Source organism: Diabrotica virgifera, chromosome 7 (assembly GCF_917563875.1).
Source record: "Diabrotica virgifera virgifera chromosome 7, PGI_DIABVI_V3a".
NCBI classification, from domain to species: Eukaryota; Metazoa; Arthropoda; class Insecta; order Coleoptera; family Chrysomelidae; genus Diabrotica; species Diabrotica virgifera.
The window spans coordinates 148,218,740-148,235,590 of record NC_065449.1 but is presented as its reverse complement, the minus strand read 5'-3'; the positions used below and the strand labels follow the sequence as shown (position 1 = coordinate 148,235,590).

General features: G+C 31.7%; 1 protein-coding gene across 1 annotated transcript in view; it reads left to right on the top strand.

The window, feature by feature from the left end:
* The window catches only part of LOC126888286 (box C/D snoRNA protein 1), a 96,059-nt gene that overhangs the window by 32,390 nt on the left and 46,818 nt on the right, over window positions 1–16,851 (top strand). The window contains exon 2 of the mRNA XM_050656415.1: window positions 13,518–13,782. Coding sequence (XP_050512372.1) covers window positions 13,518–13,782 — 265 coding nt within the window. The remainder of the gene's footprint in view (window positions 1–13,517; window positions 13,783–16,851) is intronic.

Sequence of the window (16,851 nt, the reverse complement as noted above, 5' to 3'; positions counted from 1 at the left end):
TTTAGACTTGATGATCTGCAAGAGAATGCAATTTTTACCTCATGCGAAAGCGAAAGCGAATGGTCAATAATTTTATAATACAGGTTACGCGAGACATTTTTACACACAGAGTTCATCATTCCTTAGCAGAGGAATGACTTTGCGTGTATACGTATATTTTTAGAGTTGCATAATATTGTAGTGCTCACGTTCAAGGTTGCCAAGAGGAAATGGGTATCTTCACAACATTGCAATCAGGTTATAGAGGGTTAATGATTTAAGCCAACGGCCGCATAATACCCGTTCGTCTCTCTCTAACTTGTTTGTTGTTGAGGCAGGTTCTATACATTTTTTTAAAGTATCTTCTATATAAATTCAGCATTTAGTAATTTCTAGCATCAGTTCTTCTACATTATTATCACCATACCAAAACGTAACGGAGTGCAAAATATGAAAGCGAAAAACAAAAAGTAGAAAAAGTGTCGGTGCTGGAGCAACTTTTAAGTAAACCCCAATCTGTAAGTATTGATTTTTATTGTTTTATTTTTATTGTTTTACTAATATTTAGGAACTTTATTAAATTATTTTAGTATTTTGTTGGTATGGATTTCAGCCACAATTGTTGGTGAAAAACATAATTTTTTTAAGAGGAACTTCCCGTTTTAGTTTTTACCTTTCTTAATTACTTACTGATTGGATTTTCACCAACAATTGAACTTAATTTCATATAAATATTGTACTAAAATTAAACATGTCACATGAAAACATTTCCAGAACATTGTAGAATTTGTTTTTATTTTATTGCAGTATTTGTAGTATTTAATTTTTTGTTTTCTAACCATTTTATTTAAATATGTTCCACATTTTTATATTCTATATGAGGCTAGAGTGACCTGATATTTACATTACTTGATATAATCAAAGAAAATGATTAGAATAACTCAAACAATCGGATATTATTCTGATAATTTTGTTTGATTGTCAAGTAATATACATATTAGGTCCATCATGGTCTCATATATCTTACTATTTTGAAATATAAATTCTTATACTGTAATTTTGATTCAGGTTGACCTGACCCTGGAAAACCAGGATCTGCTGGACTTTTTTAATCCATTTGACATGGAAACATCCTCCTCCACGTCCCAGCAACTTCAACCTCAGACCCAGCCCAACCTCAAGCCAGGTCTATGCCTAATCTTCAAATGCTCCAGCGTCAACCGCAGCTACCTCAACAACAACAACAACTCCAACCACAGCTACCCCAACAACAAACCCACCAACCGCAGCTACCCCAACAACAACAACAACTCCAAACACAGCTACCCCAACAACAACTCCAACCGCAGCTACCTAACAACAACCGCAGCTACCCCAACTCCAGCAACCTCAAGAACCTCGGTTTGCTTCAATAGTTAAAACTATGAAGCAAACCGACAAACACATTCAAGAAATATATCAAGATACATATTCAAATTTTCAGGCTTGGGGTATATTTCAACAAAATGAAAACAAATAGAAAATGAAAGAGTTGCAAGAGAATGCAGAATAAAAGAAATTCTTAAAAATCAAAAGGACCTGGAGCAAGAGCTGGAAATATTAAAAGAAGAACGAAATTTTGAAAAAAATTTTGATGAATGTCACAAAAATTTATTAAATATCAATTTTTACTTTAAATAAATTTATGTTATATATTATTTTTTATTTCGTTTTATTAATTAGGAAGTAATACTCTTGATGCATTCCACATATTGTTCAACATCGTATAATATCTGGAATCTAAAAATTTATTCAGTAAACAGTACAGAAATAATACGTGACTGCATTCCAAATATTACATAAGATCGCATAATATCTGGAATGTAAAGATTTATTCATTGAAACAAGTTTATAATTCAGTTGACAGTAGCGGCGTTATCTAAAAAAAAACCAAGAGAAATGTTTGAGATTTGTATCTTTCAGATAATACAAAGTGAAATAGTTATATTTAAATTAAAATTTGTAGTTACGTTATTTAAAACTTTAAAAGGAATTACCTTAATAACTGTTTGAGGTATAGATCATTTTCAAATTATATAAAATAAAATCGTCACAACCGGAATGTCTTATACCTTTGAGAGACGATAATATGATTCCACTTTGTGATTTATTTTGAATTCAAACAGATATTATAATGTACTTGTCATGCAAACACGTTATTGAAAAATAATTCTGATGGGTTAAATTAAAATCTATTTGAGGAATAATTTGTCTATTTTCAGATTATACAGGTAAAAAAGAAGTTGTCACAAACCTAGTACTAAATTAAACTTACAACAGGTGTAATTAATCTAACTAAAATATCTGTAAGTGACTTTATGGTTACCTTGAACTCAACCTTCAGGTGCCCTTATCGTGACGTTCAAGTGATCTTACTGTAACCTTCAGGTAATTTTTTGTAATCTTGAAAGTAACTTTATGGTTACCTTGAACTCAACCTTCAGGTGCCCTTATCGTGACGTTCAAGTGATCTTACTGTGACCTTCAGGTAATTTTTTGTAATCTTGAAAGTAACTTTAAGGTTACCTGGAACTTAACCTTCAGGTGACCTTATCGTGACGTTCAAGTGGTCTTACTGTGATGTCTTTTCGCAAGGCAGACAACCTTAAAACCTAATTGTCGATACATATGCAATTATTATATCCTTATAGTCATTTCTTTGTGTCCGTAAAACGAGTTAATCTGAAAACCTTTCATCACCGTGAAAACATCTTCTAGCTACCAATTAGCAATTAAAATGTATGCAGTTTTAATGTGTTGCTCCAGCGAACATAATATAGGAAAAACGCGATAAAATGAATTCATGAATAATGTTGGTGGTTATTAGTTTTTAGTATCATAGAATCCTATTGAAAATAATCTAAATTACAAAGTCGATCTTCTAAGTAAAGGCTAGATACCTTAAAAAAAATTTAACATGTTTTATAAAACATCATTGACCATTCGCTTTCATCTTTTACAGACCATTAACATTCATTCACCTGAGGAAGAATGCGGTTTTGCCGGGACCGAATGATGCGCTCCGCAAAAGATTGTATCTCGAAGCAGTTTACAAAACGCGATCAAGTATACGAGAATTATTATTCTAAATATAGGGTGATTCAAATAATTAAAAATGATAAAATTTGTATCAATAATAAATAGATCAGGGGTAATAAATAATTAAAAATAGGTCAATAATAAATAAATTAAAGGGTTTATGATTCAACCTTAAAAGTCCACTGCTGAACATAGACCTCCTCGTATTTCCAAACCCGTTTATTCTGCACCGCTTTCTACACTATGGAGTTGGTTTAAGTTTTGTTTATCTCTTCTAGAATTATTATGTTGATTAAATATAGGGTGATTTAAATTTAGGAGATGATTTATACCAATTATAAAAATAGATAACAGGGTTCCTAATCCAACCTCAAAAGTCCACTGCTGAACGTAAGCTTCTTCCTTATCACATATTCCGATTGTAGTTACTTCATTAGCCTTTTATGCTCCATTCCATGTGACCAAACCATCTCAAAATAATCTAATATAGGCTATATAGAGTTGTCTTATACAAAATTTAGGTTCTATTTTTATCTCTTCTTCTATTTCAAATTATTGTGATAAAATCTTCTTCTTCTTTCTCTTAGTAGTTTCTAGGACATCAAGATGCGCCATTTTTCGTTTAATGATTAGATTTTTGTGTATCTTATACCCAGTATCTTTCAATTGTGGTTACTTTATTAACCTCTTATGCTCCATTCCATGTGACCAAACCATCTCAAATAATCTAATATAGGCTATTATAGAGTTGTCTTATACAAAATGTAGGTTTTATTTTTATCTCTTCTTCTGTTTCAAATTATTGTGATAAAATTTTCTTTCTCTTAGTAGTTTCTAGGACATCAAGATGCGCCATTTTTCGTTTAATGATTAGATTTTTTGTGTATCTTATACCCACTATTTTTCAATTATTGTCGTTACTTTATTAACCTCTTATGCTCCATTCCATGTGACCAAACCATCTCAAAATATTCTAATATAAGCTATATAGAGTTGTCTTATACAAAATTTAGGTTCTATTTTTATCTCTTCTTCTATTTCAAATTATTGTGATGAAATCTTCTTCTTTCTCTTAGTAGTTTCTAGGACATCAAGATGCACCATTTTTCGTTTAATGATTAAATTTTTTGTGTATCTTATACCCGGTATCTTTCAATTGTGGTTACTTTATTAACCTCTTATGCTCCATTCCATGTGACCAAACCATCTCAAAATATTCTAATATAGGCAATATAGAATTGTCTTATACAAAATAAGATCTCTTGTTCTGTTTCATAGGTCACTTCAATATCGAACAGTCACAGAAAATGCAAGGTTAAGGTTAAAGTTAAAGTCAAGGTCAAGGTCAATGTAAAGGTCAAGGTTAAAGTCAAAGTAAAAGTCAAGGTCAAGATCAGGGTCAATGTCAACCTCAAGGTCAAAGACAATGTCAACCTCAAGGTCAAGGACAAGGTCAAGGTCAATGTAAAGGTCAATGTCAACCTCAAGGACAAAGTCAAGGTCAAGTTCAAGGTCAATGTCAACCTCAAGGACAAGGTGAAGGTTAAGGTTAAAGTCTAGGTGATTTGTCGAAGTGGAGGTGGTTAAAACCTTGAAAAATGTTTGTAGAATTACTATAAAAGACTGCAAGCCGAACAACGTTTTCAAAGTAAGTTGAGAGTCTTCTCTAATAGTACATGTTAGTTAAAATTATTCGAATTGAATTTGGTGTGATCATTTGGTGAGTTAAGTGTTTTAGTGGTAGCTACAGTTGAGTAATTTGTGATACATTTTCAGAAAATGGATTTAGAAGCACTTAATGAGTTTCTTCTTTTAGAAGGACTACGTATACCCATCATTAAGTTGAAGGAACTTCAATTAAATCTACCTTACAAAATTTCTACAGCCAATGTGACCGCATCGAGATTTGGTGAATGTATTGTTTTGGAGCTGGAAGATAAGGTGGTATATTTACCACCTAGATCAACGGATTTACTCAAAAATACTTTGGAACTGGGGAACCTAGTTTTCATTGGAGAAAAGGACACAGGCAAAGAAAATCCGGCAGCTTTATTCAAATTTGTAAAATCTTGAGGTGAGTGTTTAAAATGTCAGAAAAATTTGCTAATGATATAAACAAACTAGTTAAAAAGTTTTATGAAAAAAATTATGATTTTACTGTTGAGGAAATTGAATCTTGGCTTAAACATGTTGACATTGCCATTAGTTTATGTTTTAATGCTTTAAAAACAAAAAAACTTGAAATAGGAAATGTACGCATGTGGCAAACAAAATTAAGTCATTTAACAGTTGTTTCAAATAAGCTTAAAGAATTAAAAGATAATAAATATACAATTAAATGGGAAGATTTGGCGACAGTTTATCATGGAAGGGTTCAAAGTGGTGTCATAATAAATATAAAACATAAAGATGTTTTACAGTTTTTAAATGATGCTATGTGTTTATTTAAAACTAAAGTTTTATTAATTTTATCTAGATTTAACGTAATTAAGGTTAACAGTACCTTTTGTGGTAAGTTTATAAAAAAAGAATGTGTGGATACTTTGTACGCACGTAAGAAGTTATACTTCTATTATAATATAATTTCAACGAAATAAATATACCTACTTAACAGTTACAATACAAAAAATTAACAATAATTACCAAAAATGAACCAAAACTTAACAATGCCAAATATTAAAAAAAAAAAGAAAAAAGTATGAATCGTCCGGGATTTGAACCCGCAATCTCGTGATTTTTTTATCTCTGGTCCAATGCTCTACCAACAAGGCCATCAAGCCGCATGCTACTTACCTTTCAGATATACATAATTATACATCACGGTGACAAGTGAAATATAAAAATAGATGTTTTATTATTTTACGCCCAAGGAAGACAAATACAAAGACACAAAATTATAATAAAAAACATTTTAAACCACCTTTTTCAAATTGCGCCAGTTGTATTATTAATATTAATGTTAATAAATGAAATATAAATATTTTGACGTTTCACAATTTGACAATTCACTTTTAACTGCAGTGCCTTAAAAATTTTAAAGCACTAGTGCCTTAAAGTATCATTTTTAACGCTCCTAAGTAGTCCTAAAAATTGCATTTTTAACACGTTTGTAGAAAAATATATTTAAAAACACTAATATATTCTTTCCACACCTTTTCTGGACTGATACATACATAAATTAAAACATTTTGAAGTATAACTTCAAAAATATAATATGAAAACTATTTAAAAAGGCAGTATAACTATTAACTAACCTTTGTTGTTTCTCTTCCCACAAATTTTAAAACGCAACAACCATACATAACCAAACCGTCAACCGTCCAAACCACAGCTGCGCTACAGCTGCCATATTGGATCATTTTTGACATGTCATTTGAACATCCAATCAGAACAAAGTTATAATGCGCATGCGCCCGGATCGTAGGTTTTAACATATAAAAATTCACCCTCATATCGCGCGTAAAGAAGTATAACTTCAAAAAATTAGGAAATGAGGAAACGGTAGATTTTAAATATTTTCACACACCATATGCAACAATTGACAAATCTACTGATTTAAATAAATGGTTTTATGAGCACATAGTTGATTTTATTTTAAACAAATTATCAGAGTTTCAAGAACGTGATTCAGGTTGGGCATTAAGTAAAGTCATATCTTTAGAGATAAACATTAATAAGTATGAAATTGGAAATGGTTCAAGCTATATTCAATTACCTCAACAAATTGCTAATAAAAAATCTTGTGTAAACGTTAAAAATTTTGACGAAGCTTGTTTTTACTGGAGCGTAGTAAGCGCATTACATCCAGCAAATCATTCAGTCAGTCGCATAAGTTCATATCCGCATTATAGTCAAGTTTTAAATTTGGAAGGAGTTGAAATTCCAATTAAATTTAACAAAATAGCAGTATTTGAAAAATTAAATAATATTTCAGTAAATATTTATGGGCTAGAACTAATTGGAAAGAAATTTAATGTAACTCCGTTACGTCTGTCTAAGGGTAAATTGGAGCGACACGTTAATTTGCTAATGATTCAAAATTTATATTTTCCAAAGTTAAACGATTATGATGCACCTGATCCACATGACAATGAACAAATAAATATAACTTATCATTATTGTTGGATTAAAAATTTATCTAAATTGTTAAGTAGTCAACTAAATAAGGATGGTCATAAAAAAATTATATGTGATAGGTGTTTAAATTATTTTACTAATCAAGAACGGCTTGACAAACATTTAAAGGGTACCCCCGTTAAGATAGGCAAAATGCCCTCACTCTCAGAATTCAATTTTTTAAATTTTTTTACGTTCTGTGCAATTAAAAAATGAGATAACGCGGATTTTTAGCTCGCCACCCCCCTTACCCCTCCCCCCACAGCCAAAAACGTAGATTTTTAGATTGAATTTTTTTTAGTTGGGTTGCAATTGATTTAAAAATTTCAAAAAATTCACACGTGTAGCTGAAGCTTTTACAAAACATGTCCATTTTTTATGGACCCTTAGGTCGAGTGTACATAACCTCAATTTTTTTTTAACTTTTTTAAAACCTATAACTTTTTTTTGAAGGGGGCTGCAGGTCCAATTTTTTTTTTGCATTTTGTGTATTTTATCAAAAGCTATCTCTCTGATTTTTTTCAGATTTTTCCGTCAGGTGCGCCATCTTGAAAAATCCGGAAAACTGTTTTTTTTTAGGGGGGTTTTGGGGATTTTCTCCATTTTATAGACTGCAACATACATCAACTCAAATTTTTGTTAATAGATTACGTATAATTTGAAATAACTGAGTATATTAGGATATTCAAAAATTGGGCGAAACACTTTTAAACCCCCCAAAAACCATGTTTGTTTAAAGTTTTGTAGGATTTTTGCGGGTCTAATTATATTTTTTGAGGTCGATACAGCTTGAATATTTTTTTTTATTATTAATGTTAAAGATAAATTATAATTAAAGATAACATAGCATTGGTTTTCCCTGAGCCACTAGCCCCAACAATAAGTCCTCTTTTAGAATCCCCACCAAACAAACAACCATGCTTCCCTACTTTAAATTCATCATTATCATGACTTTCAATAGGTAAACGATTCTTTTGTTGAACGATCTTCATAACGTTCAACTGATAACTGATAGTATAAATATATTGCAGTATATATATATATATATATATATATATATATATATATATATATATATATATATATATATATATATATATATATAAATACCATAATGGTAAAACGTGCGAAAGTGAAAACACGTCTAGGAAAAGGGTTAGTCAACAGTCTCATCAACAAACTTCCATTCGAAGCACATATACCTGGATATCGATTTTGCGGGCCTGGGACTCGCTTACAGCAACGATTAGAGAGAGGGGACGAAGGAATTAATGCATTAGACGCTGCGTGTAAAGCACACGATATTGCATATTCGCAACATAAAAATTTAAGTGCAAGACACGAAGCAGATAAAATCTTGGAAAATAAAGCGTGGGAACGGGTAAAATCTAAAAACGCTAAATTAGGTGAAAAGATTACAGCTTGGTTTGTAACGACAACAATGAAAGGTAAACGTAAATTGGGTATGGGGTTTTCTAAAAAATCAAAAAAAGGTGGGACGTTGAAGAAAAAGAAACTCATTATTCGAGCTCCCAAGAAAGGTGGTTTTTTACCTTTGTTGTTACCATTGCTCGGAGCGTTAGGAGCTGTTGGGGGAGGTGCAGCTGGAATTGCCAAAGCAGTTAACGATGCCAAAGCTGACCGTGAAAAACTTGCTGAACAACAAAGACATAATCTGGCAATGGAACAAGCAGCAAAAAAGGGGTCGGGGTTTTATCTAAGACCGTACAAAGGTTACGGAATAAAACGTCGCGGCAAAGGTTTCCATTTAAAGCCGTATTCAAAAAACTCCCGTTAAAGCTACCTAGGCGAGCAATGACTGATATAGATCTTGTTAAATATGCTGGTTTGTTACATATTCCTCATTTTCGTGGAGTTTTTATGCGTGATTCTTTACCTAATGTAATACGAAAACATGAATCAGGTATAGTAAACCACGATACTGAAAGCGGAAATGGTACACATTGGACTGCATATGCTAAACAAAATACGTTAATTACTTATTTTGATAGTTATGGAAATTTACCACCTCCTACAGAGTTAGTACGATATTTTAAAAGTAATGGAAACGCTATTATAGTGTATAACTATGATGTCATTCAAAATTTTAATTCTTTTAATTGTGGTCAAAACTGTTTAAGATTTTTATTTAATTACTATAATTAATCATTGAGCATCATTTATACTTGAACCATCATGTCGGTCACATTTACCCTTAGTGGAGAATCATCAATTATCAGTGATGATTACAATCCTCCCATTTATCTTGATGAGAATTTCGATTATGAAATTGGTGTTGCAAATTTTGATACTTTTAACAGGATTCCAAATGTTGATGTTCATAATAATGTTTTTGTGTGGGGTAAAAACAGCGAGTTTACCTTCAAAATTCCTGTAGGTGCATACGAAGTTGGTGATATAATTAAAATGATTAAAAATGAAATGATTCAAACAGCTAGCGCAATTCGTATAAGGCCAAATATAAATACAAACAGGATAAGTATTAAAAGTAGTGATTGGATTAATTTTAATGTTGATAATTCTATAGGAAGCGTACTAGGTTTCGAAAGAGTTAAATTTAAACCAAATACACTTCATACATCCACGAATACAGTAAATATTTTAAAAGTTAATACAATCTGTATTGACTGTAATATTGCTGTTGAATCTTTTCTAAACGGAAAGGCTGTACATATTATTCATCAATTTTTTCCTCAAGTTCCTAATGGGTATAAAATAGTTGAGCAACCTTTAAGCATCTTTTATTATCCTGTAAGCAATAAGACGATTAACAACATAACTGTACGAGTTTTAGATCAACAAGGAAAAAATTTAGTTAATTTTAATAAAAAAACAATAACTGTTCGGCTACATCTTAGAAAAATTGAGTAAAAATGGTTTGGCGGTTTCATCAAAGTAATTATCCAAAATATTCCCATAAAAGACGTCACCGCAGTAAAAAAATTAGTAAAAGAATAACATCTAAGCTGTTAACATCGGAGAATCGTAAATTTTTGAAATTAATGGGTTATCAAGTTTTAGTATAATGGAAATCTTCACGTGTTGGGTCAACCCTTTAGTGATACAACTATTGAGGCTTATCAGTATCACACTTATCAACCATATACATCAAATTTAAACTATTATGATGAAATAAGAATTAATATTCAAGATCTAGATGCTTATACTTTACCATGTAACAGTTACATATACATAGAAGGAAAAATGTTAACTGATGACAATAAAGTTCCTACAAAATTTCAATTTATTAATAACGGTATTTCATATTTATTTAGAGAATTGAGGTATGAGTTAAATTGTGTTACAATTGATTCCGTACGAAATATTGGTTAATGAAAATCAGAGTAAACTCTTACAAAATGCTGATTGATTTCCAAAAGAAGATAAGTTGAAGATTGATAATGATAATTTTAATGTATGCATACCGTTAAAAATTTGGTCTGGCTTTTTTGAAGATTTTCAAAAAATTATCATTAATATGAGACAGGAATTAGTCTCGATACGAGAAAAAGATGATATTGATGCTATCATTGCTACAGATGAAACAGAGAAACCAAAAATTGAAATTAATGAACTTTATTGGAATGTACCTCATATTTTACCTAATATTAGCGAACAATTGCGGTTAAACAAAATAGTTCGTAGTAATACGGAACAACCTATAAAATTTAGAAGTTGGGAATTAATTGAATATCCCACTTTAAATAATTTAACACGTCATACTTGGCCAGTAAAAACAACCACAAAATTAGAAAGTCCTCGTCATATTGTAGTAGCTTTCCATGATGGTCGAGAAAAAAATGCTGAAAGATGTGAGTAAATTTGATCACTGCAATTTAACAAATATTCGTATGTTCCTTAATTCTGAGCGATATCCTTATCAAGATCTCAACTTAGACTTTGACAGTAACCGTTTTGCAACATTGTATGAGATGTTTGCTAATTTCCAAGAATCTTATTATCACCTTTAAACTAATCAACCAATATTTACTCCAGAGGAATTTAAAAATAATGCCTCCATAGTTCATACAGACTGTTCAAGACAAAAAGAAATTATTCAAAGTGGTTCTGTTGTTCTGGGAATAGAGTTTGAAACCAGTAAATCTGTGGGAAATAATGTTTCCGCATATTGTCTAATATTACATGAAAAAGAATTCTCTTACAATCCTTTAACCAAAATTTTAAGACAACAATAAAAGGGTTGCATCTTATTCAGGATGTCAGTTGTTACGATGAAGCTAGTAATAGACGTTCAAGGATTTAAAATAGAAAATAATAAATTTATAGTTAAAGAACTAGCTGCTTTCAATGGAACACAAATTTGCCATTACGTGTTTAAGTCTCCGTTTCCGATTAGAATGTTATCTCCCGATTTACATAGACAGGCAACTTGGTTAACAAGAAATCATCACTGCATTGATTGGAATTTTGGTTCGACACCCCTTTATCATTTTGCAAATATTATAAAGGATATTACAAGAAACGCCGATGCAGTTTACGTCAAAGGTTTGGAAAAGAAAAATTATTTAAAAAAATACATTGCTGTTCCTTTATACGAATTTGATGAACAACCAGCATTAGAAGTTAAGGAACCTGCTTGTTTTTATCATAATAGTGAAAAATGTATTTGTGCTTTATCTAATGTATTTTGGTTGTATGATACTTTTTTAATGCAAAAATAAAAATATATTACATAATTTTTTTGTTTTATTTCTTAATAATTATAAATAAAACAGTCAATTAGTATTAAACATTTTATTAACACAATTACATAGTATACGGTTTACTTAAGTGCAGTTTACTAAAAGACATAAAAAAGATTATTTGTTTATCTTCAAATTTTTTTATTTTTTCCTTTAGTTCCTTGATCTTTTTCATAAATTCCTCCAATTTGAACGATATGTTGCTTTGAAATGAAAACTACAAAGTAAAATATACTATTTATTAATTATATCTACATGTATTTACAGTATCTACCCCTTCATCTTCAGTAGGTAGAACATCTTTGAAGTCATTTAAGAAATCAGTCAGCCCTAGATTTTTTATTTTTTTTTAAAGCAACACATGCATATCACGTCAGAGAGATAGTCTTCACATATTCTTGCTCCCTTGTGGTATTTGGTGGCTTCTTCGTTACACTCATCTACCGTGTACCCTCTTGTTCTTATTGCAGCTCGTTCGGCTTCGTACTCAAAATTATCCGCATTGTCATTAAAAACCCATTTCAAGTTTCTAATTGCTTCAACGACAGCGAGTACTTTTCTACCACACACATACATGACTAAAATTAATAAAGTTAGCAACAATATTGACTAAAAAATATTTATTACCTTTCTGACTGATATCTTCTCACGACGAACAAAATTTACTAAATGACTGGACACGAAGAACAAAATTTACTAAAGATCCCTACAACTATCCGCAATTTATGTAGTCTACGTTTGAATTACTGCGCATGTCTCAGAGGTGACCTTGATTTACAATATAAAAGTAGATACGTTTGATGTTTAAGGACATAAACCTTCAATAGTAATGGAGTGTTGTTACAAAGCTTTCATTATGGGTCAACATCCGCAAAAACCGTTGTATAAGTTTACAGCAGAAGAATTAGAAAACTTTACCCTACAATACTTTAGAAAATATGTACATCCGTGGGAATTACTTCAATTTTGGTCTAAATTACCCAAGAAAGCAGTTCAAGATTTTGAGGTTCAGACTCGTCTTCCATGTTATGTACATTTTAATCGTCCTGAGTGGAGAACAGAGCTCGAAGGTTCAGCACCGGCGCAATCTAGTTGTCATTTATGCAAGTCTGCGCTTGAAAATATAAAACATATGTCTAACAGTGTAATGAATAGTTAATAAAGTATTATTTTTTGATAAAAGTTTTTATTACAATAATAACCTTGATTGTGACCTTCAAATGATCTTGAATTGACTGTGACATTGGCCTTGACCTTGACCGGAACCGGTCTAACCGGTTTCCCCACCCTACTGTGCTCCAGGATTGGTATAGAATATCTACTGGCCACCCTGTATAAATAATGACATTATTGTTTATTTTACTGAATAGAGAATTGAACACCCTTTCAAATGAGGTGCCACACGACCCCTATTCCCATTTAAAAAATAATCCATTACGTCATCACGCTCAGGTGGATGACGTCACTAGTATGAAATATATGCCAAAAAATTGTAATGGAGCCCTTTTGGAGTGACACCCTGTACATCGCACGCGTTGCACGCTCGGTTACGGGGCCCTGTAAAAGCATACCATTTTTTGTTATTTACTATTTATTGGATATTTACTCTAATCATTTCAGATTGGGACAATGTGAAGTATGTGGAGTCTCAAGTGCAAAATACACATGTCCAAAATGCGAAGTAAAAACATGTGCATTGAAGTGTAGTAAGATTCATAAATTAGAACTAAATTGTGATGGCATAAGAGATCCTACAAAGTTTATTTCTTCTGCTAAATTTTCCAATACTGATTTGCTCAGCGATTACAGGTTTTTAGAAGAAATTTCCAGGTCTATGAGTGGAGGTGCAAGCCAACTTCTTAAACGAAATAATCATCAATCACAGGTAAGACACACTTTTAACTCTAGAAGTCTAATTTATTGATTATCAGTTGGCCAAGTAAGAATCGCACTTTCGAATGGACTCAGATTTATGAGCGTATAAAATTACAATAAAAATGGCGTCCAGGAAAACTTAATAATTATTTACAGAGTTGTAAGTCCATCTCTAGATGGAATAATTAAATAACTAAAATTAACTAATAAAAATTGTACAAATTTACGCAATAGTTAACTTGCACATTTTTGTTTTAATATACACTCACCGGCACAAAATTCCGCCACCGGAAATTTCTGATTAAGTTTGACAATCTATAACTTTATTATTTGTACTCCGATTTTCAAGATTTTTGCATAAGTTTGTAGGTACATGTATTGATGTCGTTTGTTATTATTCCGGTAACAAAAGAATGTTGCTTAGATACAGGGGTGAATAGAAGCGTTGTTTTTTCTCCTTTAACTTTAACTTTAAAAAATTCTGTGAAAAAATGGAATAGCTGATTTTGTTTCATAGTCCTTTTGTATTATCCTGAAGGTATTACTAAGGTTTTGTTTTTTGAATTATCCGAATATCTCTTTTCTTGTAAGAGCTGTAAATAAAAACACTGCTTTGAAGGTTTATTTAATTAAAAATATCAAACGCACTAAAATTTACAAAACAAAACAAAATTAACAACAAAACAATTAAATAGCGGGTATGTCCACCTTTTGTAGCAACGACTGCTCGCAATCTGTTTAGCATCGAATACAGATGTGTTATTCTTGCCTGGATGACGTGGTACTAGGTCTGGTGGTTGAGCTATTGTGCCCTAAGTGCGGGATGTATAATAATATACCATTTTCACTTTATAAATATATTTGAACTTCACAGCGTTCGTTTAAATAATTAAACAACAGTATATATGTAAACAATAACTAAGGTATTATTGCTTCATCGTGACTAATCGATTGATCTGAATGTCTCGTCAATTCTTTGGTTCGTTTATATACAATAAATCATAAGGTCAATACCGGTCAATGCCGAAACATATTTACATTACTATAAACTATACTTATAATATTTTATTTAATGCTAAGGGTTAACGTACTATGTTACATCATCCCCTTTTAGAGAGGAGGGCTTATATCGTCAGATATAAGTCCTCAACTATATTATCACCCTAACTTAACAGAAATCCTATTTTTATCCAAAATATAGCAATAAAATATTTATATTATTCCTTATTCTAATAAATTGGTACCTATTTTATAAGCAGATTAAATCTTATTTACAAATTAAATATATTTTAGTCTTTCTTTCACACTAATTCACTTCTTGTATGAATATAGCCTATTCTTATGAACTTCCTTTATTTTTCCCGGTTTTAACTCAATTTTGCAATTTACTTTACCTATCTCTGATATCCTATATGGACCTTTGTACAATGAATCGAATTTGGTGTTCTCTTCGTTTTTAATTAAGACTAAGTCACCTACTTTGAATTTCTGAGGTGATGCTACGATTTGGCTTTGCCCCTGCCTGTTTATTTTTTGTTGTATTAAAATTTTGCGGGCTCTGGTATGCGCAAACTGAAGTTTATACTTAAGCTCATTATAATATGCGTCTATATTGTAGCATGGTTGGATGTTAGAGGTGAGGTTCTCAGGTATATTTGCTGGCCTCCCATATACTAATTCAAAAGGTGTGTACCCATGGTATGAATTGGGGGTGGTGTTGTAACAGTATGTGAACATTCTACACCACTCATCCCAGTCATCCTTACCTTCGTTGATGAAACACCTGACGTACTCGTTAAGTGTGCGATGTAATTTTTCGCAGCTTCCTATCGATTGAGGGTGGTAAGCTACCGAGAAGTTATGTTGGATGTTGAGCATTTTCGTCAAACTCGACATTATTTCGTTTTTGTATTCCGTCCCTTGATCCGTCCTTATTTGTTTCATTAGCCCGTAAGTGGGTATGAAGTTTTCGAATATACCCCTAGCTATTGTATGCGCCTCCTTGTCCTGCACCGGGATACTTACTGCGTATTTCGTCAGTTCGCAGAGCATTGTTATGCAATACCGATTTCCTTCTCTGCTCCGTGGGAATGGGCCTACCGTGTCAATATACACTAGTGATGTAACGAATATTCGTATTCGCATTCGCATTCGCGAATATTCGCATGTTTTTGCATATTCGCATTCGCATCCGCATTCGCGAAATTTGTGCGAATGTTTTGCGAATATGAAAACCAGAAAAAAAAATAATTTTAAGATAATATTAGGTTAATAAAATCAAAATCTATTCACTTCTTATCTTTTTTTATTAAGAAAAGGTAACTTAAAGGAAGCGATAACTCACTGAAGACCTTAGGACTACAAAAGAGGAAGGGGCAGACCACAGACGAGATGATTGGATGACTTAAAAAGATACACAGGGACCAGATCGACAGCATTAGCACTGAACCGAGAAGAGTGGAAAAATAAGGGGGAGGCCTACGTTCAACTTTGGACAAATGAAGGGCAACAGATAGATAGAACTTAACCTTGTATAATCACATTATCAGCCTTCATTTTTTTATTATTTGGTATTATGTAATAAAGCTTAAGATTCAGATTGATTTACACTAAATATCAATGAACTTTTCATTACTTTGGAAACATTACAAAAATAGAAACAAATTAAAAAAAACTGAATATTCGCATTCGCATCCGCATTCGCGAATGTCGGTAGCAGATATTCGCATTCGCATTCGTATTCGCGAATGTTCAAAAAATGACATTCGTTACATCACTAATATACACTATATCCCATGGTTTCTCGGAAGTGTCCGTTACTACGAATTCCTCTGTATGGCCTTTCTTTGGTTTGTTTACTTGACATTTGTGGCAATTCTTGATATACAGTCTTACTTCGTTTTCCATATTTTTCCATTTAAAATTTGCTTTTAGTTTCTTTATTAGTCTATTATTCCCTACATGGCCTCCAAACATCGGGTGGTTATGATAGGTCTCTATTAATTGCTGTTTTTCTTTTTTCTCCGTTATTGTTCTAGGTACTTCGCAAATGCATATTTCTATATTTTTTAATACTTTA